This window comes from Mesoplodon mirus (genome assembly GCF_964341445.2).
Source record: "Mesoplodon mirus genome assembly, chromosome: 8".
Taxonomy (NCBI): Eukaryota; Metazoa; Chordata; class Mammalia; order Artiodactyla; family Ziphiidae; genus Mesoplodon; species Mesoplodon mirus.
The window spans coordinates 2,168,339-2,194,811 of record NC_138984.1 but is presented as its reverse complement, the minus strand read 5'-3'; the positions used below and the strand labels follow the sequence as shown (position 1 = coordinate 2,194,811).

Below are 26,473 nucleotides of genomic sequence, written 5' to 3'. Positions count from 1 at the left end.
ATTCTTGCAAGTGCGAGAGGTGCCGTTTAACAGCCGGGCTTGTTCGTGGACCGCTTGCCGTCTCTCTGCCATTTACCTACTAAGTGGACCGTCCGTTCACTCCCCTTCCCCTTCAGCGCTCATCGGCCGTTAAACACGCACGTTCAGTTTTACTTCACCACGTGCCGGGGTGTTGACTGGCCCCCATGGAACCCACCCCAAGGCCACTGCGCACACCTTTCCTCGGGACCCCGGGGCTGGCCTCTGCCAGGAGGGTCAGTGCTTTCCCAACTCAGCCCTGGCCGCTCACAGCCGCGTGGCCGGTCCGGCTGGGGGTCGCTCACTCACCCCGTCCTGCTTCTATGAGCTAGTTATACCCGAACCCCTGAGGCCCTTCCACGCTTGAGTGTGGGCTGGTTGATTTCTAAGTATGATGTTTCCCAACAGAGATCAGTTTTACTCAGGTGGTGCTGAGGTTTGAGAATAGGAAATGGGCTAAAAGTAACTGAATCCGGAGCTTGGGAAGCAAAAGGCCTTGCCGAAGGGGTGGGTTAGCCCAGCCCCTGGCTGGTCTCCGGAAAGCTGGGATATTCCTGTGCCTAGAAGGACATCCTCCCGCCAGGGCCCCCTGCGTGCTGTTGGTTTGTCAAAATCAATCCCATATCTCAAGAGGCTGCCAAAATCAGGGTTCCCAGAGATGGGTAGGACGGGGGATCGGGTCCTAGTAGGATTCTTAGTAAGGTTTTTGCATTCTTCTGGATGTGCACACCTATATGCATAATATTTCAAAAGTAGCATATTTTTTTTCCGGGTGGTCGGAAAAAAGAGGGCCCAATAAAATAGATTTAGGCGCAGTTATTTCTGTAAACCATTTTGCATTTTAAAAATTGCCTACGTTTCTGAGATGAATTGGGGAGCTAAACGCTGGCAGTGGTCAGGCAGAGGTCATCGTCACCACCGATGCATTCCTGGACACAGTGTTTCTATCCCCCACTTTCCATCGTTTGTGGGAAGTGTTCCTTTGCATTTTCCAGGCTGTGCTCCCCCGTGAGAGGTGGGGTGGCCCGCTCTGAAGACAGCGGGAGTCTGGCTTTCATTCCCAGCTCTCTCTCCTCTGCTCTGTGAGCCGACGGCTTTGCAGCCTCTCCAGGCCTGGGTGTGTTTATGTTGAAGATGTGGAAATGAGGGCAGAATCCATGTAGGAAGCCAGTTCCTGGCACGCTCACTGTCCTCCAAACGTGCAGAAGACTGCTCCCAGCCAGCCCAGCCCCCACTGTACTGGACCTGCCCTCCCCAAGGTCACCTGCTGACCACCCCCGTGGCCAGGTGCAGGTCCAAGCTCTCCCCTGCGATGCAGCCCTCCCGCCAGCCTGGGGCGCTACCGGCCAGCTCCACCGGCCTCTTCCAGATGGTTCGCGCTCAGCCTCCCCACCTCCCCTGAAAGTGTGACCCTAAAGGCATGCAACCCCCAGTTCTGCCCCCGACGGGAGGCACAGAGATGGAGAATAAGGCCCGGGTTTGGGATCCAGAGGTCTGGGTCCAAATCCTAGCAAAGCACGGTACCCTCATTCCTTCCAAGGGGAGGGTCTTGCTCATAAGTCTGAAGCCCCCAACCCTCTTCTGGGGTTCCAAGCCGCACATCCTGCTGAGTGAACTTAACCTTCAAGGTGTCATGAAAGCACTGACAACTCAGCCCGACCCGCACTAGTCTTTTTCCCCACAAAAGCACCTTCTCTCGTGACCCCCATTTTGTCCCTGGGGTCACAACCCCTCCTGTTGCCCCAGCTGGACCCTCAGTCACCGCTCACCTCTTGCTGATTCTCCAGCGCTGCTGCGTCTCCCCTTTCCTCCTGGACCACAAGGGGGGCCTCCCCACCCAGGCCCCGCCGGGGTCTCCCCATCCTGGCATCCTGGGGGCCGCCCTGCCGTTATCTTGGGAGAGCCCAGCTCATCCTGCCGTGCACTGCTTAGTACCCCTTTCATTGCCTCCCCACTGCTCTGTGGGTCCTGCCCATCTCTGCCCACCCAAAAGTTGCCTTCACCATTACCCCAAATCCTCACCTTCCTCCAGCCCACCTCGCATGTGCCCGTGCGCCCTCACCTCTGCCCACGAGGCCCTTCCCCCTTCCCGCCCAGGACCAGATTCCTTGAAGACCCAGCGCCGGCCCCTGATCCCGTGAAGAGCTCCCCAAAGCCCTGGAAACTTAATCGTCACGTTCTCTGTGCTTTTATTATGTGCCTTTTCATACTTTTATGATAACATTTCTTATATTTTGCTATAATTATTTGTTTGTATTTATTTTATTTATTTATTTATTTTGCGGTACACGGGCCTCTCATTGTTGTGGCCTCTCCCATTGCGGAGCACAGGCTCTGGACGCGCAGGCTCAGCGGCCATGGCTCACGGGCCCAGCTGCTCCGCGGCATGTGGGATCTTCCCGGACCGGGGCAGGAACCCGTGTCCCCTGCATCGGCAGGTGGACTCTCAACCACTGCGCCACCAGGGAAGCCCTTTGTTTGTATTTTAAAGTAAAATAATTGTAGACCTTTACATACCTATATTATACCTTCATTAGAACACATTACATTTTTGTTGCAATAATGTATTTTATTGTCTGTCCCCAAGTGAACTATGAACTGGTTGAGGACAGGGAGCCTGTCCTCATCGTCACAGGCCAACATCCAGCAGGACACCTGATGTCAGAAAACCTTCAGTTAATGTTCTCTCGAGCTGGTGCTGCCGTCACTGGGACCCTTGTATCTTCAGATACTCATTTGTCAAATGTGCAAAGACATTTATTAACTCGGTGCCCCCAGGTTTGGACCCGAGTGAAGGGTGTTGTGGGCATGGAGTCGGTCGTGAGAGAGGAGGGATTTCCAGCCCAGGGCTTAGCTGACCTGAGTTCTGCTGGTGATTCTGCACCTGCCTGGTGACTTGGGATAAGTCACTCCCAACCCCAGGCCCCCATCGCCTCATCTCCGAAATGATGTCGTTGGATGGACCATCCTGAAAGGCACCTCCTGCGCCTCCAGCCTGGAATGGGGCGCCTGCAGGGTGACTGTTTACTCCACCCTCTAACACTCATGCGTTTTATTTGGAAGCTGAATGTAGTGACATCTGGAGAAATCGTACTTCACCGGTTAAGCTAGTTCCTGGGGTTGGAGGCCTGTGGACCAGGAAGAGGCTGCATCCTCCTCGTCTCTGGTTCCTCGGGACTGCTCGCCCTCACTGCCTCTGAAACGTGGGAGGGCCCTTTGCAGCGTCGCGTGACTCATGGAGAAGAAACGGGACGGTGTCCCTCCGAGGCAGCGCTGAGGATGGGTCCGCGGGGACCCCTGGCCTTCCTGTCGCAGCTCCCCTGGGAACTGAGCAGGGATGGCCCTGGGGAGTCTCGGGCTGCCGGGGGTGGGCTCTGCAGGGCGGTCTCTCCAGGCAGTGACGTTGGGAGGCCCCAAGTAGGAGGGACCTGCCTGGACGCCCAGTGGCAAGCATGCCCCCTCCCCAGCCTGTTCTCAGGGCTCCTTCCCCATGGCAGACAGGTCACTGCAGACATAGCCTGAGTCACTGAAGCCAGGCCCAAGCCGGGGCCCGGGGAAGAGACAGAGAGAGGAAGGGAGGGAGGAGGAGAGAGCGCTGTTTCCACTTCCAAGTGGACGTGAAGTTCTTGGTCCCCTGGAGGAGCAAGGCCAACAGCTCCCCTGCAAGCCACCAGGGAGCCATAGAAAAGTCCTGGCATCGTAAACACGGTCATTCCGAAGAGGATTCCTCTTTCTCACTCACGGCGGGCTGGCCGGGGTCAGACGTCTGAGTCGTGGAGCTTGGAGAGAGGGGCCACCTGTCCTCACCCTCCTCACCCTTCCACTGACCCCAGACCCTGAACAGGGCAGGGGCCCCTGGCATGTGGCGTCTGCAAGCAGGGGGCTTGTCTGGGACACAGAGAGGGGGCAGAGAGCACAGGGGGCATCAGTGGCTCCAGCACAGATGGGCACGGTCCCTCTGGAGCCCACAGCCTGCGCCGGTGTCCGGGCAGCAGCCCTGAATGTCACGCTCGAGCTGAACGCGCAGGTCCTGGAATCTTCTGAGGTCCCAGCAGAGCTGAGAGGAGCAGGCAGTGCCTCAGGCCTCCCCGCGGGGCAGCAGAAGCCCCTCCACCCTCGGGGGGTCCTGGGAGCTCTGTGGTATGGTGGTGGGATACCTCCCACCCAGCCGTTCCCGGGAAAGCGGGACTGCCCAGAAGGGATGGGCCAGCCCCCGGCAGAGAAGCTCCGGGTCTTAACTCTGGCCCCATTTGCCACCTCCTTGCCGCTCACTGGCCTAATGAGACTCACATGGCTGCAGCCTCCGTCCCACTCTTTAACAGAGGGCCCAGGGGCCTGTAAAGAGAGACCAGAGTGTCCTGCCTTCCCAGCCGCTGCTTGGTTCAGGGACCACTTACAGCCCCCTAAAGGGCAGGGACTCCGCAGGGGGAGGGGAGGACCGGGCGAGGGAGGGAGGTGGGACAGCCGTCCAGAGGAACCTTGTAAAAACGCAACAATCTCACAAGCCCAGTGCTTCCTGCTTTACATTTGCGGGGAGAGGAAGCAGTTTGCCTTTTGTCTGTCCCTCCTTCACCCCACAGGGATATGTCCTTAAACTTCCCCTTTGAAAATCAAGTCGCAGTTAAAGAGAGTCCAGCCTAGGGGAGGATGGCTCCAGGCTCCCTCCTGCCAGTTCTAGGTTTTAGAACTGGATTCCCAAATAGTCATTGGGGCGGGGTCCGTTTTGTCATTTGGCATTGCCAGTTCTCTACCCTTCTGACCCTTGGGGCTTCCAGGCCCGGCTCACAGCCAGGAGAGGTGCCCAGAGGCCACAGGGAGGGAGGGGGCCTGAACTGGGAGGACAGAGGGCCCCCATGTGCAGGGGCGGCTTGACCCCCGCCTCTCCGATCGCCCAGGTGAGCCTGGCACCTGCCCCGGCAGGCCTCGGCCGCTGGTCCCTAAGGGAGGGGGTCCTGTTTACACGCTCTCCCGTTATCCAGGCCTGATTGGAGCTCGCTGCTCAGAGCTTCGCGTTCTCTCCAACGAAAGCAAAACCGCTCTTTCCTCACGTCCCTGGACAAGCATTTGTCACAGAAACTGCCTCGGGGCAAGCGGCTCTGGGGGAACGAGCTATGTTCTGGCCACCCGCTGGCGCTGCCCATCCTGGCCAGGCCAGCAGGCGGCAGGGAGGCGTCCAGCGCCTGCCTGCATCCAGTGCCCCATGGTCTCTTCAAATCCCCTACCCAGAGGGAAGAAGAAAACCCGCCCAGCTGAGTGGGTGATCCTTCCAAGACTCCCTGCAGGGGCTGTCGCTGGCACCCCTGCTGCCTGCGCATTCAGGTGGGTGATCATCAAGGTGCAGCCAGACAAGCTGGGCACGGGTTGGCTGCACAGCTGTGTCCACTGTGTGCCCCGGGCGGGCCCCGGCGGGTCTCTGTGTCTGGGGCTCCCAGGCAGGATTGTAGCGGCTGGCACAGCCTCAGGGCCTGGCTGCCCGCGGGGGCCCCGCCCCCGGCAGGGAGCATCATGAAGCTGGAATTCTTGTTTCTCCACCCAGCCACGTGCCCCTGGCAGTCACAGCCCATCTCAGCCGCAGTTCATGTCTCTGAACAGGGATGCGGATGATGTAGGCTGCGCAGGATCACCCACTTCTTCCTGCTCGGGGAGCATCTCCGGAGAACTGGGGTTTTGCCAGCGTGCAGGTGCTGATTCTTCAGTTCTGGGCGAGACCTGCGGTCTGCATTTCTCACTGGCTTCCGTGTGTTGCCGATCCTGCTGATCTTGAGGAGCAGAAGCGTAGAATGCACGGGAGTCCGAGTGTGTCACAGAGCGCGGGTGTTACAGGGAGCCCGGGGCTCCTGGTCACCTGGGTGACCTTCACCTCTGCTGTCTGTCTGACCTCCTCATTGTAGTCCCTCTTGCAGCCGGTATTTATTGAGCACCTACTGTGTGCCAGGCGCTGCTCCAGACCCTGGCGACCCAGCTGGGGAAGAGTAGCGCCCTGCCCTCTTGGGACAGAAAGAGCGTTGACCACAAGCATCTTACCTGTTTGTCTGGTTTGCAGTGGGGAGATTGTTAGATCATGTGTTGCCATGCCTGCAGAGACAGAGCCCAAGCTGCTTTTCATCTGATGGAAGACGTTTCCTAGTAGTGTTTCCCGGAAGCGGGACCTGACAGGTGTATTTCCTGAGGTCTTAAATGCCTCATGTTTCTTTCCCTCCCCACGGGGTCCATGGATTCTTGGGGAACAGAGCTCCGGGGATGCCGTTCTTCTCCATAGAAACTCTGGGCGTCCTGGAATTGTCAGTTCGCAGGTGGTATGAGCACAGGGGAAGTCACCCCAGTCTGGTTCTTTTTTGTTTCTTTTTATGTCTGGAAGCCTGTAGGAAGTTTTCTCTAGTCTTAGAATCCAGAACTTTGTGATGTGGCTCGGTTGCTTGTCTTGTTGGGTTTCGTTTCCAGAACTCGGTGTTCCTTTTAATCCGAAACCCTCGATCTTTCTTGAGCGTGGGGTCTCTTCCGTCGGTATCTCTCCTGTGACTGCGTCCGCTTCCTCCTTTCCACATACCTTGTCTTTTTGCTCAGATGACGGGAGATTCCATGAGTCAGTCTCCAATTCATTAATGGTTTTTCATCAGTGTCTATTTTGCTTCTCTTATTTAAAAAAATGTCTACTAATATCCTTTTTGTGATTTCCAAGAGCCCTTTTCCTGTCTCCTGGTTGTTCATGCTCTTTCAAAACAGCATATTCTCATTTTATCCACACACACTCCTCTGGCTTCTCCCAAGATGATAATTTCCGCTGTTTTGAAAGTTGGATCCCCATTCACTGGGCTGTCTGTGTGGTGCTCAGCTTGGCAGTTTCCCCACTGTGGTCCTCAGTTGCCTGATGCGAATCATTGTTGGTTTTCTACTCGTATTCACGGCACGTTTTGTTGGTGATACGAAGTTGGTTCTGTCCTCCGAACCACTCTTGGCAGCTGTGTTCAAACGGTCAGGAGGCTGTGGGCAGCCTCGGCCAGGGGATAGAGGGCCCCCGTTGAAAAACAGTGCAGGACAAACGCCAAAGAGGGAGGGGGGCTGGCCCGTGCAGAATGGGCGAGACCCACCAGGGAAGGTGGCAGCTCTCCACCCCTGGGTCCATCACTGCTCATCTCCCCCGGCACGTTCCACCCCCGCCCCTGCACAGTGTACCTGGGAGCCCAGGTGTCCAGGGTCTTTGTTGTAGGCATAGTGAACGGGAGGAGGGGGCAGCGGGGGCAGCCCGATGGGGGGAGCCCCTTCCAGTGAGCTGGGCAGTGCCCGGGGCCTGTGGAGGCAAAGGTGCTTCCACTTTTCATGCTGAAGGGGCAGTGAGAGCTGGCACAACGCCCTGGACGTCTGCTCTGTGCTGGGGACCGTGGCCACACCCCCAGGCTGCTGCGAACAGGTCCTGGCCTCCTGACCCTCCCCTTCCGCCCCCCAGTGTCCGCTGGCAGAGCCTCAGGTGTGCGCACGTGTGCATGCGTGTGCTGTATCTGACCAGGAGATGTTTCACATCTGTGATCCTCTCCCTCTACCCTTATTCCTCACCCTTCCCTTCTGGTTGCAGTGTCTTAGTGGCACTTCCTCTAAAAAAGTTGTCACTGTCTACCCTGAGCTCTAGTTGTTTATAAACATGTGACTCCTCCCCCGCTAGATTGCTCTGATTCACCTCTGGGCTTTTTAAACAGCTAACAGAGTTCCTGGCACATGAAAGATGCTCAGTACATGTTGGAAAGAGAGATGGATGGATGGATAGATGGATGGATGGAAGGGTGGATTGGTAGATGGATGGTGGGTGAATAGAAAGAAGGAAAGGAAGAAAGGAGGGAGGGAGGAAGGATGGTGGGTGGAAGGATGGATGGACGATGGTGGGTGGATGGACGGATGGGTGGGTGGATCAGTGAATGGATGGAAGGTCTTAAAACGAGTGCTTCCCTCTTAAGCCCGCCCCTGCCTCACTTCCTGGAGAGCTCTGTTGATGTGCCCCTCCCTGTGTCAGGCCCTAGGGATACAGATTCGAATAAGACCCTCTGTTGCTTCTCAGTGCCCAAGGGTCCGGTGTGGGTGAGAGAGGAGGACGGCCACCCCCTCAGTCCAGCCGCTGCCCGGCCTCTCTGCCTGCCCCCGCTTCCTGGCCTGGCAGACAGACGCAGAGTGAACCGTGTACAGGACACACGCACACGGTTTCAGGTGGCTCTCACACGCGGGAGGCTGTCGGGGCCCCAGATGTTTTTCATTTGTGGCTGAGAACGCCGCCCATGTCAGCAGACACAGCTGGGGTCAGGGTGACATCAAGGCGGTCGGCCCTGAAGGCTCTCGGTCAGAAAGACTAATGAACCTGCCGCTCGCTCCTGCCCAAGCCCTGGGCCCCGCAGGCATGTGGAGTGAACCCTGAAACCTGCGCTCCTGGGGGCGGCCCTGTCGTTTCTGGCTTTCCACGGATGATGCTGTATTTCCCCTCGGAGGGCTGGCGCAGCTCATATATCAAAAACTGCTGTAATTGTTTCCTCCCACTGAGGAAGGCTTCCATTTAGCTTTCTCTAGCTGCCCCCCTTATTAATTATCTAATTACAACCACATTCTCCAAGAGAGAGCAGCCTTTGACTTTCTGCCCAGGACCACTTAAAAAGGCTTACATATTTGGAGTGCTCTGAACTTGAAAAAAAAGAAGTGCATGTGTGTTTCCACGCACTGGAGTTTTACGGAAAATGTGTCTTCGGTTTTGCAGAGCTCTGTCTTGAGGCAGTAAAGGTTTCTAGAGTTCCCTGATCAGCTGGGCTTCAGTGTGGAGCTCGGGGTTCCACGGGGAGGGAGCTGGGGGCGCAGGAGGTCAAGGCACATGCCTTGTGCTGCCCCTGCCCAGTGGCGTCAGGCCACACACACCCCCGCCCCCCCCACACACATGCTGTAAATTCGGGGTTGGCTGCAGGCTGGCTGGGTGTGCTGTAGAACTGGGTCCTGCAGGACTGGGCAATCAGCAGTCCACGGCCCCAGAACAGCAGGCGACAGGCCAGCAGCTGCCCCAGCCACGAGCTGCCTCCTTGGAGTGAGGTGAGGGCCCCACTGTGCTCATACCCAGGCCCTTCAGCATCCACGTGTGGGACCTTTCCAGCACGTGCTGAGGTCCTTGGCCAGGTGCTTGTGCCCAGTGATATCCCCGGGGCCCTCCCGCTGTCCCCACTGCGGAGACTTACGACCTTGGCTTACGGCGGCTGCGTCACTCACTCTGTGGTCTGGTGGTCGGACACCCTGGCCTGGATCTTCTCTCCAGCACATTTTCTCGAGCACGCCTGTGGGCGCAGATGGCAGCCCGTGAGGTCCTGAGTTCGGGGCCCTGCCCGCTGGGTCCGCCCGGCACACACCCCCTCCCTCTGCGACATCACTTGGCCCTCCTCCTCCCCGTCAGCAACAAGCTTCACTCCCCAGCAGGAAGGCAGTGGTGTTTCTGGTAGAGCGTAGCCTTTGTCACTTGAATTGGTTCCTGGGAGCCTCACTGGCCAGGTCCCGTGGGAGGTGGTGGAGGCGGGGGGTGAGGGGCTCCGGAGACGGCGGCTGGAAGCTGGCCCCAGAGTGGCATTTTGATCGACCCACCTGTGCTTTATGGATCAATTGCATGAGCTCCAGGGCCTTGTGGGGCTGGGGATTTGACAGTTGTGTATCTTGATCGCACTGGAGGGTGCCAGAATCCACAGGTGATGAAATTGCCTGGCGCATGCGCACAGACACACACACACACACACACACACACACACACACCTGGGTACAACCTCCTCCCACCCCAACACACACACACACACACACACACACCTGGGTATGACCTCCTCCCACCCCAACACACACACACACACACACACACACACACACATGCACCTGGGTACGACCTCCTCCCACCCCAACACACACACACACACACACACACACACACCTGGGTACAGCCTCCTCCCACCCCAACACACACACACACCTGGTACAACCTCCTCCCACCTCAACACACACACACACACACACACACACACACACACACACCTGGGTACGACCTCCTCCCACCCCAACACACACACACACACACACACACCTGGGTACAGCCTCCTCCCACCCCAACACACACACATACCTGGTACAACCTCCTCCCACCTCAACACACACATACACACACACACACATCTGGGTACAGCCTCCTCCCACCCCAACACACACACACACACACACACATGCACCTGGGTACAGCCTCCTCCCACCCCAACACACACACACACACACGCACCTGGGTATGACCTCCTCCCACCCCAACACACACACACACACACACGCACCTGGGTACAGCCTCCTCCCACCCCAACACACACACACACACACACACACACACACACCTGGTACAACCTCCTTCCACCCCCGACACACACACACACACACACACACACATGTGCGAGTGAGGTGTGAATAAGTCCTCGTACTGTGCCGAGGTCCCTCATCTGTTTGTGATGGTTCACGAGACTAGTGCAGGATGATACCAGTGGAGGAAACCAGGTGAGAGGTGCATGCGACCTCCCTGTACATGTTTGTTTTGCGTTTGTCTGTGAATCTGTAGGTTTTTCAAAAGCACAGCTGTAGAAATTCATCCGCCCTCTGACAGTTCCTGCCCAGCGGCCGTCCCATTTCTCTGCGTCCTCGCCCCCACCCCTCCGCAGCTGGCTTGGCTCGCACTGCTGTCCCGACGCCCCTGCAGCCGCCTCTCCCCAGCACCCCGTCCCCTTCCATGGGGGACTGCTCTTCTCCATGAGAGGTCCACTAGGGAGCGGCTCACGCACGGGGTCAGCACCGCCCTGCAGGGCACCTTGGGGGGCAGGCTTTGGTGGGCACAGCAGACAGGAGATCTGGCCCTTGGGGTCTGGGTGCAGCCGGAGAGGGCGGAGGTGGGGAGGGAAGGGGGAGCTCCAGGCCTGGCCTGGGTCCCTGGGGGCAGTGGCCTGCAGGTGCCCAGTGGCCCTGACTACTGGTCACCTGTCCAGCTTCTGCCAGGGCAGACAGGGAGCAGACGGGTATCAGAGCGGCTCGCACCTGTCCCGTCCCGTCCGGGGGCCCCTGAATGAGGGTGGTCCCCGGACACCGAGCGATGCAGCGGCTTCTCAACCTCCCTCTACCTTGTTTTCCAGACTGTCCCGCGGGGCTGAGCGCACGTGGAACTGGGGTGCATCCGAGTCTGTAACTTCTGAAACCCGAATGACCTCCGGGAAACCCCCCCTCTCAGTGCTCCAGCACGGTGCCTAGACAAGGGCACGGCGACAGACCCCGGACCGCACGACCCCTCCCCGAGACGGTCCCCGCAGAGGAAGTGGTGCTCATGGTGCTTCTTGCCGGTGACATGTTCATTGCCATCCTCGCCACTGTCTGAGGGTGGGAACAGACCCAGGCCTGGGTTTTATTTTTTTATTTTTATGTTTTGAGGGGGCGGGGATTTATTCTTTCTGAAAAATGCTAAATTCAGGAACACATTTACAAGGATTTTGGATTTGTATTTCCCTCTAAGTGCCTTTTTTTAGTGTATATTTTTAAAAAATAAGCCAGAAATGCCTTCCTGTACAATTCTGTTTAAACTGGACCAAGGCTCTCAGAAAAAGAACCTCGAGCTCCCTTCCACCCCCAAGCCCCTGCATGATTGTTTCAAGGAAGCCTGGAATTCTTCTCACTTCTCCCCTTTCTATTTCTCCATGATTTGTCAGCTAACCTTTTTTTTTTTTTCTGTTTCAGTGTATATGTTGCTTATTTGTTTTATTTATTGAGATATTTTTAACAAGCTCAGTGACTGCAACGTGGCTGTGTATACTCCTCCCTCCCAGGAACAATAAAGACGTCTTTGCAGTCCTGGTCTTCCGTCTCTTCTTTTCTCTACTTTGCAACACGAGAAAGGGCCTGAGAAAGTTGGGACGGGTTGCAAAAATAACTATCATTTCACTTTAAAGGAGACCAGAAAGGATGTGAGACATTTTATAGCATACATGATTGTAGAACTTTCTAGAAACTACCAACACTAATGCAGTTGAGAGTGTTAACAGACCCAGGCCTGGGAAAGCAGGTGAGGTTGGCCTCAGCCCCTCTAGGTGCCCATCTTCTCACCTACCCACGCCCCAGACTCAGTTGCTAGAGGTACGCTCTCCAGACCATTTCTTGTTCTTTAGATCAAGAGTCACCCATCCTGTGTCCCAGGCCTGCTCTTCAAGGTCAGTGCTAGCCAGTGCCAGCGCTGTGGAGCCTTCCCAGGTGGAATGCCTTACTCTCCCCAGACGTGACATCCATGCCCTCCCTCACACTTCTCCCAGTGGGTTACAGTCTGCTCTGCATACGTCCAGTCCCCCTGATAACATGAGCTCCACAGGCAACTGTCCCACTCTCCATAGCCCTGTATATGCCGCTGGGCCAGGTTAAGGTTGCAGCACCTGTATGTGCAGGTAAGGATGGAGCTCAAGAGCAGAAGTCCCAGAAAGGCCACAGTCCACAGTCTGCATCCAAGAAGGAGAATCTGGCTGGGGTCTGGTCTAGGTGGGCAGGGAGACGGTGCAGACACACCTCCACGTGGGGCAGGAAGTCCCACGCCCCACCTGCTGGCCTCCTTACTGTGTCTGTGGGCTTCACTGGGGGGTTGGGGAGTGGCTCCCAGGTTAAGGGCTTCCGGCTGGGGAACTACAAGTCCATGGGTCACCACCTTGAGCCACCAGAGACATGTCTCCTGGGGGACAGCCGATACTTGGGGCTGCTGGATGGAGCTGTCCAGAGATGAGAGGCCACACAGACCCCACCCAGCTCCCAGACGGGGTTCTGGAGAGTGGGGGTCTCTGGCAGGGCTGTGGAGGCCCATGAGCCCTCGTACCCCTCTCCTACTTCTGCTCTCAGGTGCACCAGAAAGACAGGAGCTCCAGAAATACCAGCCTGTCCTCAACTTCCATCACCTGGCTGGCCCCTAGGAGTGATCGTGGTGTAGCACCTGCACCTCTGGGGGCTGGCACCACCTGGAGGGGTCCCTGCAGCACAAGCCCTAGCACCCACTGCACACAACAAAAGCAGGCACGCACACGTACACACACACACACACACACACACACACACACCACCCCACCCCCACCCCCGGACTCCTTGCTGAGACTTTGGGAAGACAGAGCTGGGCAAGCTGCCATCCTGGCAATGAGACTCCTGCCCTGTCCTGTGCTATCCCACAGGGTCCTACAGAGGCCTTTGGAGGCCTTGAAGACTGCAAAGGTCATGGTCTCTCGCCATGGAGAGATTAAAAGAACACCAAATCATATCACCTAAAACTTACAGGTGGGGTGGCCAGAATTTCTTTCTCGATTTCCAAATTGCGAAATCCATGCTCCCTCCTCCCAGAGCTGGAACCAACGTCACCCTGCAGAGTGACCAGCCCCTGGGTCTCTACTGTGGGTGACCAGGCCCTATGAACCTCCCACACCCAAGCCCAAGGCAGAGGGCTTGGCTAGGGGTGAGGCACAAGAGGTACCCATGCAGGTGACACACGGAGTCAGGGGACCTCCAGGCCAAAGTCCAAGCAAAGAACCCAGGGCATATCTTGGGACCCGGAAAGCCCTACCCTTTGCCCCTGGATCCCCTTCCCCATCCAGATACAAACACGCTCAGAGGAAGCCCCACATCCTCCAGGGCCCAGACCTTATAATGAGAATAGCCACACCCCCCATTCAGCGGTTTTGTATTCACTCTCTACGTATCATGTTGTCTTTGAGTGCTCACCTAAATATGTCCCCCTCCCTCTACCTAATCAGGTGGATTTTCTTCTTAGACATTAAAATTGTCATCCAAAAAGTTTCCGTGGAAATATGGAAAGAGGTAGCAATACGTAAGTCACAGGAAGCATTTTCCAGAAGGCACAAGCCATGTCCACGTGGGTCTCGGGGACTGACAAAGCCAAGATTATAATTCTAGGCAGGACCTGAACACACGTCACAGAAAAGACATCGAATAAAACCCTTACATTTCTGGGTTCCACCTAAAAACAGCTGGATGAGGGCATTGAGGCTGCACATTCTCCCACAGCTGCTTCAGGTCTTGTGTAAGGAACAGAGCCCACTGGACTCACGCCCCCATGGCTGAAGGTAAGCCCCATCCTTAGTATTTGAGGATTCTCCTCCAGGAGTGACGGGCCAAGTGTTTGTACCTCAAATAACACACTCACCTGGATATTGTCTGCATTCACCTTAGAGGTAGCACATACATTCCATTCATAGTTCACCTACTCACCATTGGCTCCGGGTCCATCTGCTTCAATATCCCTCTTGTTGACATGCTCTCCACCTTGGACTGTGGCCCCAGAGTATCAGAACGGTTACCTGCACCACTCCTTCCCCACCTGAAGGGGAGGTGGGAAGGCCCGACTTGGAGTCTTGAGAATTTCGGGTTGTCTTGACGCCATGACCCACCGTGGCCCAAGCTTAGAAGAGCAGCAGAGCTCTCCCTGCCTCATCTGGGGCGTAGAAATGCGTGGAGCCCGAGCCCTGGGGGTTCTCAGCTTCCCTTCCCAGCCTGGAGACGGCTGCTCTTCCTTGGTCACCTCAGTGCCTGGACGTCATGGTGGGAGCTCAGGGGCAGGGAGGCTGGAGAGACACAGGTGGGGATGCGGGAGGATGGGGGACTGCAGAGGCCAGAGGTGCCTGTGGGGAGGGAAGCGTGGGCGGGCCCCAGGTTGAGAGTGAGGGGAGCAGGGTTTGGGGGGGCGATGGTGGTATTGAAGGTGGCTGGGGAGACAGGTGTTGAGACATGTGCCCCCCATGAAGACCACACCTTCCCCCCATACGTTTCTCGGGACGCCAGTGAAGATGCGGAGTATCTCAGCATTAGGTGGTTTCTTTATTAAGAGGTGACTCCCGTATTACAGGGACGCCTGGAGTCAGGGGTAGGTGCTAAGCTGGGCGCCCACGTGGGGAGCGTGGTGGACGGCTACCCTGAGACTATGGGGGCACTGAGGGAAGGACAGACCAGGCAGGCTGGGCCTCAGGAAGACGTCTTGGGGAAGCAACCAAATGAGAAGACAAAGAAGTGATAACTGATGTTCAAGCACACAGACAAAGGTCCTCAAAATAGTAAAGCTACAAACGCTCACAACAGTAGAAGTATGCACATCCTGTCACCGGTTTCTTCTCCCCACCTGTCTTGGTCTTGGTCTCCCCAGCGACAACCCGAGGAACAGCAGTGCCTCCCTTGGGTGGTTGTCAGGACTGGGGTGGGGGGGCACTCAGCACGGTTCCTGGCACCCAGTGAGCGTCCAGAGTGGGAGCCATGGTTTCTGATCCCAGCGGGGAGCGGCTGCCCACTTCCCCTCTCTCCACCTTGGTTTCTCCTTCTATAAACTGTGCTGTGGACCAGTGACCTGTGAAAGCCATTCAGGTTTGTTATAGGTTCAGTTGTGTCCCCAAGTTCATACGTTGGAGCCCTAACCTCCTTTGAATGTGACCTTATTTGAAGTTAAGGTCTTTACAGAGGTCATCAAGTTAAACTAAGGTCCTTAGGGTGGGCTGCATCCCACATAACTGGTGTCCTTATCAGAAGATTAGGACGTGGACGGAGGGCCAACCACGTGAGGTCACAGGGAGAAGACGGCCGTCTACGAGCCACGGAGCGAGGCGGGGATAGATTCCCCCTCATGGCCTCAGAAGGAACAGCCCTGCCAATGCCTTGATCTCAGACTTCCCGCCTCAGGCCCTGAGAGACAAGACATTTCTATTGTGTAAGCTGCCCAGTGTGTGGTGCTTTGTCATCGCAGTCCTGGACAAAGCTGTAAAGTTTCCTGCGCACGTGTCTACTTTGAGAATAAAGTAGAGAGAAATGAAGGCAGAAATGAAAGGAACTCATGGGGTTGGCATTCCTTCCCAAATTGCAAATGCATGGAGGGCACAGCGGCAGGTTCCAACCAATCGCAGCCCTGGTCCCGGCTTCTCTGGTTGCAAGGAGGGAAGTAGGTGTGCAGCCGAGGAAGACAAAGGGGCCTGATGACGTCAGGGATGATGACTAGCTACTTGGACAGAAGGGTTGTTTCCTGGTCTCCCTGGTGGCGCTGACCGGAGAGGGAAAGGACGTGTGGACACAGAGAAGAAGTATCCCTCAGCCCCTCCCCGCCTGTGGGAGAAGGGGAGATCGCCTTGTGCCCTCACTTTGAGCACGTCCGCCTGCAGACAGCCATCCTCCACAGAGACTAGCTGATGCTGAGAAACCAGGGCGCTTGGCCACTCACAGATTTAGGGCCCAAAGGAGATACCCTCTCTCTCTCGGTGAGTTTCCACTCCACTTCAGATGTGTCCAGCCTCCAGAGCTCTGTGGTCACCTCTCCCTTTGAAGTAAAATGTCCAGGTTGGAGCAAAAACAATCCAAATACAGGCACAAATGCTTCACAGGCTGAGCTCCTACTTAAAAGTGCACTTCTGGGGGGCAGACCCCATCGCCCGACCCCCACCCCAAACTGCGGTGAGGTAGGACTTCACCGCAGTTCGGGAGTTCCTTTCTTGGGGCGGCCAGTGGAATGAGCGATTCGATCCTCCCCTGCTGAGTTCAGAGCTGCTGTGGAAGACTTCTGGCCTTTCTAAGTGATTTCCTGGTTCCTTCAGGTCAGTTTAAATTTATGATACTCAGGGCTTCAAAATCAAGGTTTGATTTAAGGGAGGAGAAGGCGCGATTGCAGGGCCATAGAGACTCAGTGTTCCCCAAAGCCCCGCACGTCCACGGGGTGGGAGGGAAGCGGCCAGCTCTAACCGTGGGTCCGCTACCGTCAGACCGGAAACCATCTTCGGGTATTTTTACACATGAAAATGTTTCCCGTTGGAATGTGGCAAACTGGGTCTATCTCCTTGGGCAAGGACAAAATCAAAGGGTATTTAGAGCTTAACTTGCCGAAATCCCAAGAGACCGTATCAGGAAGAAGGGAGAGGTGGAGAGTTGAACGCCGAAAGCGCCAGCGTTACAGGCTTTGCTGTAAAACGTGTGCCCTTTGAGGGTAACTCTCGCTTTTCCGTGAGTGTGGACTGTGCTCGTGGGTGATGATTTTTCTTCTCCAGCAGCAGCTCCAGAAACTCTTGACACCTGAGTTTTAGCATCATAGCCTTCTCTCTAGACTGGAGGTTGGACGTGTCTTGCTTCCCGTGTTGTGGTCCAGCTCTTCTAACTAAAACGTTCCAGGCCAAGAGGTCTCCAGACAACAGTCATGGAAAGAGAGGCTCAGAATGGGGTGCAAGATGGGCTTGGGCTGGGAATGCCTCTGACAGGGTTTTGGCTGCAGCACCCATAAACATGTAAGGAGGAGACGTCAGGAGGTGTTCCTGACGCAGGGGGTGGCCCGGCACCTGGCCCCTCCCTCACAGGTTACCCCAAACACACCTTCTGGACCCTCCATCACCCACGGCCCAGCCTTCGCACACAAGGGGCAGGCTCCACCCAGAGTGACACTTGGCATGCGTGGCCTGGGTGACAGTGTACCCCCATGAGTGGACAGGGACTAGTCCGGAGCTCCCCGCTGGGCTCCAAGGACGTGGAGCTTGGCCCGGCTGCACTCTGCACTCACTTTCTGCCATTCTGGTGTTGGCATCAGTCCACACACTTCGCCCAGGTGTTTGGGTCTTTTCCCAGCATTACCGTGCAGCCCATGTAACCTGCTGGAAAGGCTGCAGGTTGAGTGAGAGGTGAGCAGAGCTCTTAGCGGCCACTCCTGGGAGGCGGCAGGTGGATGTGCTGACCCAGGAATGGGGGAGACCTCTGTGCTCCCATCAGGGTGCAGCCGGCCAAGGCCAGGGCATGGCTGTCCAGGGGCCGGAGAGCATCAGGATGTCTTAGCCCTCATGCTCCAGGGTTGAGACTCAAGTTCACCTGGTGCTGGTCAGAGAGGACCAAGGAGGGCAAGTGAGACAAACCTCCCCTGGGAGGGCCCGACCCTCTCCGCCCTGAATAAGGTCTCCCTTTGAGCCTCGGAGAGCCTGTCTCTGCACACCAAGCAGTGAACAGTCAACCCAAAGAAACAGGGGTGGTTTCGGTTCTGTTGTTACTGGTGATTTCTGTCTCTTCTTGGTTGTTCTGAAGCTGTTGTTTGTGGCGTGTGTCATACCCGGACACGCAGGGCAGAGTCACTGTTGGAAACTTACTTTGGGTCCCAGTTTCCTCAGCTGTAAAATGGGGATAAAACCCCAATGCTACCTCTCTCGTGGGGTTTTGTGACAATAAGCAAGGTAATGTGTAAAAGCATCTCGTGACTCGACTCCTAATCAGTAGATTATCAGCAGGACCCTGGAATGAATAGACACATGACACCACTCTCTGGTTAACACAGGCTGAGAGCTTTGTTTGTTTCTCGGGTTTGTTTTTTAACCAGGTGATTGATTTTAGGGGGTGGAGACGAAGCAGGAGGGAGCCTGCGTCTCCCTTCACACGTGCCATTCAGTAGAGAAAGTCAAGGAGAATGTTTTCTCTGCACAGACCCCAACTCCCAAACATTCTTCAGTTTCTGTTTCAAAACAGTGATCGCGCTGTTAGCAGAAGCTTAGCTAAGACAGTGGGCCAGGTCCTCGGAAAACCAGCTGAGAGTAAAGTTTCATCTGGGGAGAGGAAAGGCCAGCAGAGACACCCCTACCCCAACATTCCCTTCTTCCTCCCCACCCTCCTGGTCCCCCAGCAGACGGAGAAAAGTGACTCGTGGGTAGTGGGGGCGGGCAGAGGCCGAGAGACGCTCAGCTTAGTCAAACGTCTAAATGAGCAAAGAAAAGGAAAGGCATTGGAAGAAGGCACTTTGTAATAGGCACGTCTGATGCCCCTGGGCTTTCCTGGAGGAAACTCAGCTTAGCTCAAGGTCAAAGAACCACAGAAGAATGACTCCAGAAACTGTGCTGTGCCTGGGGAGGGTCAGGTCCTCAGGGTGGCAGGGACAGTGCCTCATCTCAGGCCCCAGGAATGGACATAGGGAAGATAGTGACGTGACTGCCCATCTCGCCTGGCTCCGAGTGGCTGGTGATTAGAGCACATGCTCACGGCAACTCTCAGAGTAGGTGCTGGATGGGAGCCACCTCCTCGGAGCCACCACACTCCACGGGGTTCTGAGCCTTGGGATCCTAAGGGGAGCCCTTCAGCAAGTGGTCCCCACACAGGTGCCTTCCAATGCATGGTCCCTGCAGGGCCCCATCACCTGGGGAACCTGTGGGCTTGAGGAAAATACTTCTGGATCCAGGAAAAGACTGGAAGGGGGCTCAGTGAACCTCAGGACTCTTGCTGGGGACAACTCATCTTCTTCAGGGCAGAGTCAGGCTGCAGGGACAGGTCCCTCTGCAGAGCCACTAGCTATGAAGGGGGAGCAATGTGCCCGAGTGCTGGATCAAACCTCTCCTGCAGGTCCCCGAACCCATGTCCTCTCCCCTGAGGTGACCAGTACATGGTCCTTGTTGTTTACATCCATTTGAACTGAGCTCCCTGTCAGTTTACGATGCAAAAAGTCCTAACAGAGAGTGCGTTCCAAACTTCCACCAAAATAGGAATTAGATCATCGTTTGCTAACAAATTGTCATGCTTGCAGAATTTTATGAGGGAAGAAAGAAACCTTTTTGACATATTGACATCATAATAACCCACATCCAAATAGTAACCTTTACAACGACACTGGGGAAAATAGAACTGCTGCCAGGTGTGAAAATCTGGGAATCCAGGTGAGTGTGAGGGTCACCTTCATACCTGTCCAGGCCAGGAAAGGCCTATGTGCTTTCCCGTTCCTACCGTTAGAAGAAGAAAGACCCAAGAGACAGTTCTCTGATTTGACAAAACACAACGCAACAACCAACCACAGCAAATAACCCATTTTCCCTGTTTCCCCATCTGTGAGGCAAGGGCCCTGGAGACCAGATGTAACCCGCAGGGCTCTTGGGGACATAAATGTGACAACACCTGAGCAAGTCCCCTGGGAAGGGCAACTCAGACACGTGTTCTCATTTCGGGGGGCTGTGTTGACGCTGCACCTTCTCAATGCCCAGAGACTGGAAGAAGCTCAGGAAGATGGAAGATGAGTGTCGAGAGCTGAGTCCAGGCTCCAGGCTCCTGATCTAAAATGTCCAGGATCAGGTCATGCAACCAGGGCTCGCGGATTGACAGGTGGTCAACTCTCATCTCAGACTGACACACTAAAAATAAACACCCTCTTGGGGTCCAGCTCCCCGAAACCTGTGCTTGAGCTCTTCTTGATCTGTGGTGACATTCCCGCTGCCCAGTGCCCCTCAGGAGGGTGGGACCACATGCTTCCAGACCAGGTGAGCCCCGTGAGCAGTGCTGAGGCCTCAGGGGGGTGACGCGTCCATCCTGAGACTCACGTCCTCTCATATCCACATCGGATGAAAGCACTCCACCTTTCAGCAACAGGGGGTTAAATATTGACTCTGCACACAGAGTGTTTTTTCTCATTATTTTTTCTTAACAGACTCTCCATAAAACAGGATGTTACTTCTTTCGTCTTGTTACTGCTTTATTTTAGTTCAGATTTTGAAAACACATCATTTAGATGCCAAGATTAACAAAATCTGGCTCTTTATGATGTTGGGAATTGACCCAACAATTCACAGATTTAAAAAAAAAAAAAAGCTAAGCTAATCAAGCTGGGAAAAGTTGCACATTCTGTTCGTCGGATGATCTGCTGACCCCGCAGACCCAGTTCCTCCCATTGTCCATTTGGGGAGTTGTAAGAAGTCATAAAAAAACAAACTGAAAGCTCCCTGCTTCATTTGTAGGTCCTTTGTGCTGCTAGTGTCTTCCTGCCCACAGCTCTTCTGGGTAAACAGCCATCTCCCTGCACAGCCACCCATGGTCCCCACTCCTGTGCCCCTGCCTCCGCCGTCGGGAGCAGGGTGGATGCCGGGCCCAGCAGCAGCTGACTGCCAGGCTGCCAAGGGCACGTGGCATGAGTGGCCTGGGTCAAAAAGATGAACTGGGCCAAGCAGAGTCCTCCTGGGAACTGGGAAACAGAGAGACTGGTCTCATTGATGGTGGGAGCCGAGACCATAAGCCTGTGCATCTGCAGTCACAGCAGGGATGGAAGTGTGGTGACATTGGCCCCCAAACAAGCTGGAGAGAGAAAGGGGGAGAATCTACGAGGGAGGAGAGAGAGCAGGCAGGCAGAGGGGCCGTGGAGAGAAGCGGAGATGACCACACTGTCCCAGGTGCAGGAGGAGAGAGGGCCACCTGACCCTCGATGTCCTCGACTTCCAGACCGTACGTTGTGTGGTACTCGGCTTTGTGCAGACACCTCTTAGGGCCTCTCTCACATCCTCCTGACCTGGCTCTTTTCCAATTCCTACGGAGGAATGAGCTGTGTGGGGCTGTGTCCTGACTGCTTCACCAAGGGCATCAAGTACTACTCAGCCACTACCCTGGGGCTCCCGGCCACTAGCCATGGATCTCTGGTCTGTTCTGATGCATTCTCTCAAGTGCTAGTGCACGGGAGTTCACACACCCTGGGGTGACTCTTTACCCATAGGACAGGAGCTGGAAGAGAAATATTCCCCTTCCACGTCTCAGGAGGACAGTTCTGCTCAGAGGGTCGCCACCAGGGTGGAGCCCTGTTGTCTGCAGTGTAGCCAGCTCAGCGAGGCACCCCTGGGTCAGCGTTCCCTCCACCCCTGTTTCATTGTCCCAGTACCCCCGTCCCTCGTTCCCTGGAAACTTTACAGAATAAGCCACCTGTGCAGAAGTCTTGTCTCAGACTCTGCTTGGAAGGGGAAGCCAAGCAAAGACACCCCTTTTCTTGAGGCGACGTAAATGAATCCCTTTTACTGGCAACCAAAACCACTCCATCCAGAAGGTCCTTTAAAAAGTAGTTAGAATCTTCTACTTCCAGGAACGTGACAAACTAGGTTACTCAAACCAAATTCCTGCTGAAAACAAATAGGCTGGAAAAAAATCTTTTAAAATTGTCTTAAAAGCAATGAAGAGCAAACAAGATGGTAAGAAATCAACAGGCTAAAATGTAGAGAAAAATGGGTTCTAGAGAGACAAACAGAACATGGCAGCTGCAAGTGGCCTGAGGGTGTTTGAAGACTCGGACAAACCTGGGCTGCAGCTTTGACGGTTTACATGATGCAGAGACATCTCAACATGGCAAGCTGAATAAAAGACCCTCTCCACATCAATCTGAGACTTCCAAATGGACCATTGCTTTCCCCAGACCACATTCAGGGTACTTTAAGGAAAGGTGCCTTGGGGCTAAGTAGAGAGGAAAACACACCTGTGAGAAGTTGTAAACACAAGCCAATCCTGACATGTATTTGCACCTTAAATTTACATTACTTTGTGGCCAGAACATAATGAAAATGGAATTTTGAAAAAATGTTCAAGTAACCCACAGGAAGACAGGAAAAAGATAACAGAGAAATGAAAAGCAGAGAGAACAGACTCCCCCACCATGCAGATTTAAAGCTAAAGCAGTGCTGAGAGGAATATTTATAGCACTAAGTGCTTACATTAAGAAAGAAGAAAAGCCTCAAATGAGCATGCGAGCTCCCACCTGAAAAACCCATAGAAACAATAAAAGAATTCAGAACAAACAGAAAGAAGAAATTAATGAAGATAAGAACAGAAATCAATGACATTGAAAACATAGCAATAGAGAACATCATAAACAAAGGTGTGGTATTCTGAAATAATCAATAAAATTGGCAAACCTCTAGAAATACTGACAAAGAAAAAAAGAGAAAAGACAAAAATGAACAATAGTGAAACAAAGGATGTCATTACAGACACTTTAGACATTGAAAGGATAGTAAGCAAATACTACAAACATTTGTCAGCTTAGATGAAATGGACCAATTCCTCAGAAAAAAAATACCACAACTCACCTAATATGAAGTAGTTCATTTGAATAACTTATAAGTATTAAGGAAATTGAATTCACAATTTTAAAACTCAAAAAAAAAAGAAAAGAAAAGAAAAAGTACTCTCTAGCCTAGATGGTTTCACCAAAGAATTTTACTAAATGTTTAAAAAGAATTAACACCAATTTTACACAATCTCTTCCAGAAAACAGAAGAGGAGGAAGACTTCCCAATCTACTTTATGAAGTTAGTATTACCCTGATACCAAAACTGGACAAAGACATTACAAAAACATAGAAAGCTATAGACCAATAGCTCTCTTAAATATAGACGCAGAAATCCTTAACAAAATATTGGCAAATAAAGTTCACCAATATATAAAAATAAATATACACTATGACCAAGTAGGATCTATTCTGGGCATGCAAGGCTGGACATAAAATTAAAAATACAATACCATTTACAATTGCTCCAAAAAAATGAAAATTCTTAAGTATAAATCTAACAAAACATGTACAGGACTTATGTGCTGAAAACTACACAATGTTGGTGAAAGAAATCTCAGATGATCTAAATGAATGAAGACATTACAGGTTCATGCGTTGTAAGACTCAACATAGTAGAGATCCCAATTCTCCCCAAATTGATATACAGGTTGAAAGCAACTCCCATAAAAAACCCCAGCAAGAGTTTTAGCTAGAGACAAAATTATTCTAAAATCTATATGGGAAGCAAAGTAACTAATAGCTAAAGTAATTTGTAGAAGAATAAAGAAGAAGGAATCAGTCAACTGAATTTCAAGACTTACTGTATAGCTACAGTAATCGAGATTGTGTGGTATTGGCAAAGGGACAGACATATAGGTCAATGGAACAGAACAGAGAACACAGAAATAGCCCCATGCAAATATGCCCATCTGATTTTTGATAAAGGAGCAAAAGCAATTCAATGGAGGAAAGATAGGGTTTTTAACAAATGCAGCAGTTGGACATTAAAAGGCAAAAAAATGAACCTCAACTTAAGTATTCTTCTTTATAAAATATTAACTCAAAATGGATCGTGGACTTAAATATAAAACCTAAAACTGTAAACTTTTCAGAGAAAAAAGAAGAGAAAATCTTCATATCTTAGGCTTGGCTAAAAAGTTTTTAGAACTGATACCCAAAACACAGCCTATAAAAGGAAAAATCAATAAGCTGGACTTCTTCAAAATTTAATAACTTTTGCTGTGAAAAACTGTGTTAAGAGAATGAAAAAAACAAATAACAGACTAGGAGAAAATATTTACAAACCACATACCTGACAAAGGACTAATATCTAGAATGTGTAATGAACTTTCAAATCTCAGCAGTAAGAAAGAAAATCAAACAATTCAATTAGAAAATGAGCATAAGATGTGGACAGACATTTCTCCAAAGAGAACACACAGAACGCAAATAAGCACATGAAAAATGTTCAACCTCATTAGCTACCAGAGAAATGCATATTAACACCAAAACAAGGTATAACTATACACCTATCAGGTTATCTAAAATAAGAATTAGTGACAACACCAAATGCTAATGAGGATGTGGGGAAATTGAATTATTTATTCATGGCTAGTGAAAATGTAAAATGACACAGCTGCTCTGGAAAAGTACTTGGGAAGTTTCTCTAAGCATTAAACATGCAACTACTATATGACCCAGCAATTTTATTCCTGGGCATTTATCCCAGAAAATGAAAACTTATACTCACACAAAAACCGTACATGAATGTTTGTAGCAGATTAATTTGTAATAGCCCCAAACGGGCAACAAACTGAATTTTCTTCCACAGGTGAGTAGTTAAGCTGTGGTCCACCCATACCATGGAACCCCACTCAGCAATAAATAGGAATGAACTACTGATACACACAACAGCCTGGATGGATTGCCAGAGAATTATGGTGAGTGAAAATAGCCGATTCCAAAAGATTACTTGCTGTATAATTCTATTTATATGACATTCTTGAAATGACAAAATTATGGAAATGGAAAACAGAATAGTAGCTGCAAAGGATTAAGAAGGGGAGGCAGAAAGGAAGTGGGCGTAGCTATGAAGGAACAGCATGATGGTCCTCCTGGTGATGGCGTGTGGAATGATGGAATGATGAAATGGTCTGTGTTGCGACTGTATCTACGTCCGTTTCCTGACTTTGTGATGGTGTACTAAAGTTGTGCAACATGTTACCATTACATAGGATCTTTCTCATGTCTTACAACTGCATGGGAATCAACAATTGTCTCAAAATAAAGATTTTAATTAGAAATAAACAAAAGTACATTCAAAATACAACTGAATGAAGCGGGTACTCTCCACTGTGAAGAAGGCACCTCCGCACATTGTGACATTGGAAGAAGCAGTGACTGACATGGGGAAGCTGGGGGACCTGTGTGTGATCACAACTGCACCTTTAGGAACGGTATGACCTTCAGCTCGTCACTGCCCTACTTTGGGTGTCCCCCCTTTTCATGTGAGAGATGAAAGAACTCATGAATTTAAAAGGCTCCAAAATCTTCCAAACTTTTTTCCTTCCATGTTGGAAGCACAATCTAGGCATCTGTGCTTGTTGATGTCATGGCGGTGTTTGCATTGGGGTCTGTGTTGCTGATGTCCTGGCGGTGTCTGCACCAGGGTCTGTGCTTGTTGATGTCATAAGCAACGCTCCTTTGTGAAGCACAAGACGACAAGGGGCAGAGCCTGCATCTGCTCTTCTGCCTTATTGGTCTGTGTTCATTAATTGCAGCTTAAGCCTCATGAGGGTCTGGTCATTGTCTGATTTGTTCCCTGCTGGCTCTCCAGGCCCTAGCATGGGGCTCAGCCTACAGGATTTGCACCATGAAATCCAATGGTCCAGCGTGCCAGCCAGACTGCCAATCCAAGGCAGAGGGCTCAGCCACTCTCGGGAGAGCCTCCCCGCGCCTGTGTGTGAATTTTCGCTCCACTCGCCCATCGGTTCCTGTCTAATTTCTCCCAGCACCAGACAACGAGTCTGGTGCACCAACAAGTCACGGCTGAATGAAAAGCGCACACACACAGGTGAACACGGCGAGTCCTGGAGTAGCACAGCCGTGTCGGTCACACCCTTTCACCCCCGGGTCCCCCCCAAGGCTCAGTGCCCACTTAGAGTTCATTCTCCACCTGCGTACTTGTCCCTGTGGTTCCCAGGTGTCAGCCCTTCTCACTTCCCATCGAGCTGCCCTCCCCGTTTTAAGGCAAAGTCCGATATTTACCATAGTATTTCTGGATTAGTCAGGATTCTCCAGAGAATCAGTACCGATAGCACATAGATGTAGATACAGGTATATAGATACGGACACAGATACAGATGTACAAGAGGGGATCTGCTGGAGGAATCAGCTCACATGAGTATGGAGAGTAAGAAATGCCACAATCTGCCATCTGCAGGCTGGGGAACCAGGAAAGCCGGTGGTATCATTCAGTCCAAGTGGAAGGCCGGACAGCTGGGGCAGCTGATGTCCGAGGGCAAGAGAAGACGGGTGTCTCAGCTCAAGCAAAGAGCAGCTTCACTCTTCCTCGCCTGTTTTCTTCAAGTCTCAAGGGATTGAATGATGCCCACCTGCATTGGGAGG

At 52.9% G+C, this 26,473-nt stretch overlaps 2 protein-coding genes across 2 annotated transcripts in view; both read left to right on the top strand.

Annotated features, from left to right (window-relative positions):
• The window catches only part of LOC309809239 (uncharacterized protein), a 47,092-nt gene extending 37,618 nt beyond the window's left edge, over positions 1-9,474 (top strand). The window contains exons 2-3 of the mRNA XM_082630207.1: positions 2,606-4,158; positions 4,998-9,474. Of these exons, the coding sequence (XP_082486333.1) occupies positions 3,962-4,158; positions 4,998-5,271 (471 nt within the window). The 5' untranslated portion in view covers positions 2,606-3,961 and the 3' untranslated portion in view covers positions 5,272-9,474. The remainder of the gene's footprint in view (positions 1-2,605; positions 4,159-4,997) is intronic.
• The window catches only part of TWIST2 (twist family bHLH transcription factor 2), a 51,121-nt gene extending 39,241 nt beyond the window's left edge, over positions 1-11,880 (top strand). Inside the window, exon 2 of the mRNA XM_082630206.1 lies at positions 11,175-11,880. The gene's annotated coding sequence lies outside the window, so the exon portion shown is untranslated. The remainder of the gene's footprint in view (positions 1-11,174) is intronic.
• The last annotated feature ends 14,593 nt before the right edge of the window (positions 11,881-26,473 follow it).